This window comes from Cupressus sempervirens, chromosome 6 (assembly GCF_028749045.1).
Source record: "Cupressus sempervirens isolate cs-2001-9-10 chromosome 6, ASM2874904v1, whole genome shotgun sequence".
Classification (NCBI taxonomy): Eukaryota; Viridiplantae; Streptophyta; class Pinopsida; order Cupressales; family Cupressaceae; genus Cupressus; species Cupressus sempervirens.
Genome location: NC_143123.1, coordinates 145,741,577 through 145,746,808, shown reverse-complemented (window position 1 = coordinate 145,746,808; position 5,232 = coordinate 145,741,577). Strand labels below are relative to the sequence as shown.

At 31.4% G+C, this 5,232-nt stretch overlaps 1 protein-coding gene across 1 annotated transcript; it reads left to right on the top strand.

Annotated features, from left to right (window-relative positions):
- The first annotated feature begins 3,468 nt into the window (after positions 1–3,468).
- LOC149551642 (protein CADMIUM TOLERANCE 3-like) lies at positions 3,469–4,630 on the top strand. The gene is made up of 2 exons (XM_089787148.1): positions 3,469–3,640; positions 4,115–4,630. Exons 1-2 carry the CDS (start codon positions 3,558–3,560, stop codon positions 4,194–4,196), a joined length of 165 nt encoding a protein of 54 aa, XP_089643274.1. The 5' UTR covers positions 3,469–3,557; the 3' UTR covers positions 4,197–4,630.
- The last annotated feature ends 602 nt before the right edge of the window (positions 4,631–5,232 follow it).

The window sequence follows — 5,232 nt, the reverse complement described above, 5'->3', positions numbered from 1 at the left end:
TCCTAGTACAATCATCAATAAATGTAACAAACCAACGTGATCCACCCAAGGTAGTGACTTTGGACAGACCCCAAACATCAAAATGTATGATCATTTATTCAAAGTTAATGGAAAAGAAGCACGATAACTTTTCACAAGTTCAAAAACTTCATACCGAAAGCTAGAAACATCAAATTTTGCAAATAAACTAGGAAATAATTTCTTCAGGTAACCAAAGGAAGCATGTCCCAAACGTCGATGCCATAACTAGATTTCAGATTTCTACCTGTCCCCCTTAGAGCCATCAATCGCTAGTGCTGGATGCAACTTGTCCAAAATCTTTGACACCAAGTCCAAATAATATAGCTTCCCTCACCTAACACCACAACCAATCATTTGCCTCATTTGGATGTCCTTAAACACACAGAAATCAGGCCAAAAAATTACAACACAAAGTAAAGTAGTGGTGATTTGGGAAATTGACAAAAAATTGTAATCCAAAGATGGAACCACTATAATAGAATCTAGATTCAAAGTATCAATGAGAGGTAAGGATCCTTCTCCAATAACTGGGGTCGAAGAGCCATTAGTAGTGGAAAAAATAATTGTGAGGATGGTTTAAGGGATGAGACTTATCTAGAATCAAACATCATATGATCTGTAGCACTGGAATCAATTATCCATGCACTATTAGAAACAAGTGTAGACATATTTAAAGACTCACCACCATTACTTGCCATTGTTGCTAATGCCTAGATTTGTCCAGCAACATTATCCTATGTCTTTGTTTCAACAAATGTTGCATTGGAGGTCTTCTTGGATTTCTTCTTCCATGAATCACATCTATGATCCCACCATTCTGGATACCCAATAAGTTCAAAGCAGTGACTTTTTGTATGACCAGTTTGATTGCAATGGGTGCGTTTGTAGGTGGATTTATTAGCACCATTAGTGATCTTAGGTAGGTTTTGAGGAGGTTCATTCTGATTAGATCGGTTTCAAGTCACCATGGCTGAAGCTTCAGTCTTTTCTAATTTTCCAATCATTGTTGAGTGTCGAATAGATTCACGACGAACCAATGCATAACATGCTTATGATTTAGGAATAGGATCATTTCTCAAAATTTCACCACAAACTTGTTTAAATTCACCATCTAATCCAGCAAGAAAAATATGTACCCTTTGTCACTGAACTAATTTTCAGTAAGATTCAACATCGTTCTCACTTTCCATGATCACTTTATCACGATGATCCAACTCACCAAAAATCTTGGTTGATTCTCCATAATACACAGAGAGTGTTCTACCATTCTATTTGGGAGAGAAAGCCCTCTGATTTAAGACAAACACTTGCAATTCATCTACTCCATCATAAAAAGCCTTAGAAAGAGCTTTCCAAATATCTCGAGCTGTGGGTAAGCGAATGTATCACTTCATATTTTTTGGGGACATAGATATCAACAACCATCTTTAGATCTTTTGATTGTCTACATAACACTTCTCATATCCATCATCCTTCTCAGTAGGTGGCTGTGAGTTACCACAAATGAAAGAGAGTTTTTCCTTCTTAGCAATATGCATCTCCATGATTTGAGACCACAAGTCGTAGTTTGTTTCATCGAGTGTAATCCTTGCCTTGAATAATGAACCTTTAGATTGAATAATAAAGGGAGCAGATTTTCTCTCAAATACTTTTGAATCTAAATTGACCATGGTTCAATGAAGGGACACAAATGATTCAAGCTTCAATGCTCTAATACCAACTTGAAAATCAGAAAGCAAGAAGAATATTTTTCATTCTTGTATTCACATAAAACTGTATAGGTACATATATAGTTGTGTGCAATATGCATACAACTACAAGAAAGGAAAGAATCAATTTAGGAAAGAATCAAGTTTAGGAAAGAATCAATCCAATATTGCAACAAGTTCTTCTTAACCGAAGAATCTTGGACTACTCCATGGCTGGGCGGTAAAAACGCCTAGGCCACTCTTTCTTCTCATGATAGCATATGGACAACATTCCAATGGCTTGGAGATAGGACTTCATGCAGATGGACTCACAAGTCCGATGGATTCATATGATCTTATGCTCGGCATGCAGGTCGACATGATTTTGACATGTGTTTGATGTGTTTAGTATGTTTTGGGTTCATTATGATTCTGACATGTGGTCAGCAATGTATTAATTATTTTAATAACATTTTTTGTGCTTATATGTAATGATGACATAATGATCTTGTATGATCCTATTTTCCAATTTGACTTAACGTCATTATGTATGTTTCCAATTTTTATTTGGATGGAATCAATGTTGTAAATTTTATCGTGTCTTGACTTTACAAACTTTAATTCCACATTTATGGGGTAAATTTTTCTTGGTGGCATTGTTGAGAGAATTTTGTTCTTACACTTACTATCATATTTGCCAAAGAACATCCAATAGTTCAATTCCATCCATAGTGAAGTGCATTCTTGTTAGATTTAGCAAAAGTAAAATATTCCTTTGTATGTTAGAGTCAATCATATTCTTATAATATTAATTATTTTCAATTCTTTTATCTAAATTATTCTATCAAGATTATTCAAGTTATAATACGAAATAATTTTTATTACAAAATTTCTCATTTTTTAAAAATTCAATTATTTTATATTTTACTAATTACAAATGCAATTTGTATATAACATAAAATTGTTCGTATTATCAATTAGAAAATAAATACAAATAGATGTCAATTCAAGAAAACTTATAAGAATGCACAAATTGTGATAAGATGAAATCATGGTAAAACATAATACTTAAGCACAAATTAAAAACCCCCTTCTGCATACAACCATAAAAACCAAACCACACCCTGATAATGAAATCAAAATTACTTTGAAAAGCTCCCCACAACTTAATTTGAAACAATCTAATTTTTTAGAATGTTATTGGCCACATACCAAATTCTCTATGACTCAATGCCAGTGCTTTGTTCTAATAAACATTCTTATCTTGACAATAAAACAAGGGAGTTGATTAAAGTGGACAGTCCACAAAATTCAAATCTTCTAATGTAAAAGAGAACCTACCATGTTGTAATTATTTGAAATAGGAGTTGGTGAATTGGACAATTGAATATTCTAGAAGTGTACTTATGAATGAATAAATCAATTAATAGTCTGATGTTCTAGAAGTATATCTATGTGTGAATGAATGACCTTTATGATTTAACGGATGAAGTATTTTGCATATAATCATAATTTAATGGAAATACACTCATCTACGCATATTTATGTTGGTCAATGCCTTATTAATTCAAAAATGGCTGGATTTGAACAAAGTTCTTCTCTTTTTAGCAGGTGATTAGATATTAAGTAAGTCCAGCCGTTATGCAATAGAAAATTCCCAATCAAATACGTTGAATACTAGCCATGTTAGTCATTGGGTTTGAACAAACTACTACTTTTTAAACCATTTTATTATGATATGATTTGTATATAACAGATGGTTTTGTGGGGGCTTTTCTATAATCTAAAGTTTGGGTTCTTGAATCTCTGAGTTTTTGTGGGTGGTGGATAAAACGTCACAACTAAGAAATGGATGCACCGGGTGCTCAACAGATGTCTTATTATGAACATATTCAGAAAAGAAAGGATGAGAAAGGTTGTCTGTATAGTTGGTATGTGATAATTTTTTATTTATTTTTAAATCTATCAGATTATTTGAAAAGTTATTAGATTTGATTGTGTAAATATTGTTGGGATATGAAGCTCAACGGTCATACTGTCTATTCATCTTTTCGTGGCTTTTCAATTGAAGGTTTATACTAATGTATAAATATACGTATGCTGTCTTGTATTATATTGTATTGGATGTTTCCATAATAAAGATTTCCCTGCTCGAGTGTGGATGTAGGCAAGTTTTGCTGAACCACGATAAATATTGTCTTGTGTATTCATCTTCTTTGTTTATGTTTGATTTTATTTCTTTGCTCGTTTATATATTATGGAAACATCCAATACAATATAGTACAAGACAGCCTTGACACCCTCTGAATGTTCGTTGATAATAAAAAGCTCAAGAAATAAAATATAATTATTCTTTTCTACATTATTTATTCTTACAGAATCTGTTCACCCATTTTGTTCTGCAGTGCATTTGCTTTGTGCTGTTGCTTCTGCTGTTATGAGACCTGTGAATGCTGCCTTGACACCCTCTGCTGCTGCTGCCCTTAATCTCAAAATAGTAAAGAAAGGAACTTAGGATCTTATGTGGTATCAATTGTGGTTTAGAGAGAAAATAAAAGTTTCTAATTCCTCATTTGTAGATCAGGCGAAGAAGGTAAATCATTTTGGCGAAAATAAATTTCCTCTACATTTTGGTATCAAAGATCTAGTATGATTTCGGTGGACTAATTATGATGTAATTTATCTTTTAGAGGGAGAAAATTTGGTAAGACTCCTGTTTTGATTTAACAGATGGTATGCCTGAGATTTTTCTCTTGTAGAATTAAAATGGCCCCTTTGGATGATTTCTTTCATTACTATCATTGTTGAAATTATTTTTTTGTTACTCTTGATTCGGTATAGGAGAAATAAAGATCTTTGGATCTCTATTATTGTTTTTATTTTCATCATCTTTTCCAATACAATATGGTAGTTGAGATTTAGCTTCTTGTTATTTTATTGATGGGTGTTTCTTTCACATTTATTAAAAAATTTGGTTAGAAATTGTACATTTTGAAATTTTGTTATTTTGGAGTGTGAATTCATTGATGGGTGTTCCATAATGAATAATTCATAAGATTTTATTCATTCTCCTGAAAAATGGGTTGTCGTGAAGTATTATTCATGAAACCTAAGCCAATAAACTTGACTCAAAAGCTACACAATTGAATCTTAATAGCAATATCACAATTTATTGATTTTTTAAATTATTTTTTTGAAAAAGTTGTTTTAAATAACTAGTATAGATATCTTAAATAAATCTATCTAAAAAATGCCCATAGATATCCACTACAAAATAATTATAATTTAATTTACTACATCTAAAATTATTTATATTTCCTTTATTTCCATTTATTTAGTTTTTTACTAACTTAAGCTTTTTATTTTAATTTCTAAAAAAATGATGATTTATATCTCCAAATATTATAATTTAAATGAATATTTTATGTGGTATTTATTAAATTTTTATTAAAATTATTTTCTATTTATAATAAGATTTAAACTTTTGACATGTAGATGGTTGTCAAATTTAACCTAGAAGAAT

Bases quoted from the DNA above. Each gene is read 5' to 3' on its own strand.
- LOC149551642 (XM_089787148.1), top strand. From the start codon at position 3,558: ATGGATGCACCGGGTGCTCAACAGATGTCTTATTATGAACATATTCAG. The intron at 3,641-4,114 runs GTATGTGATAAT...TTTGTTCTGCAG, and splicing joins AAAGGTTGTCTGTATAGTTG to TGCATTTGCTTTGTGCTGTT.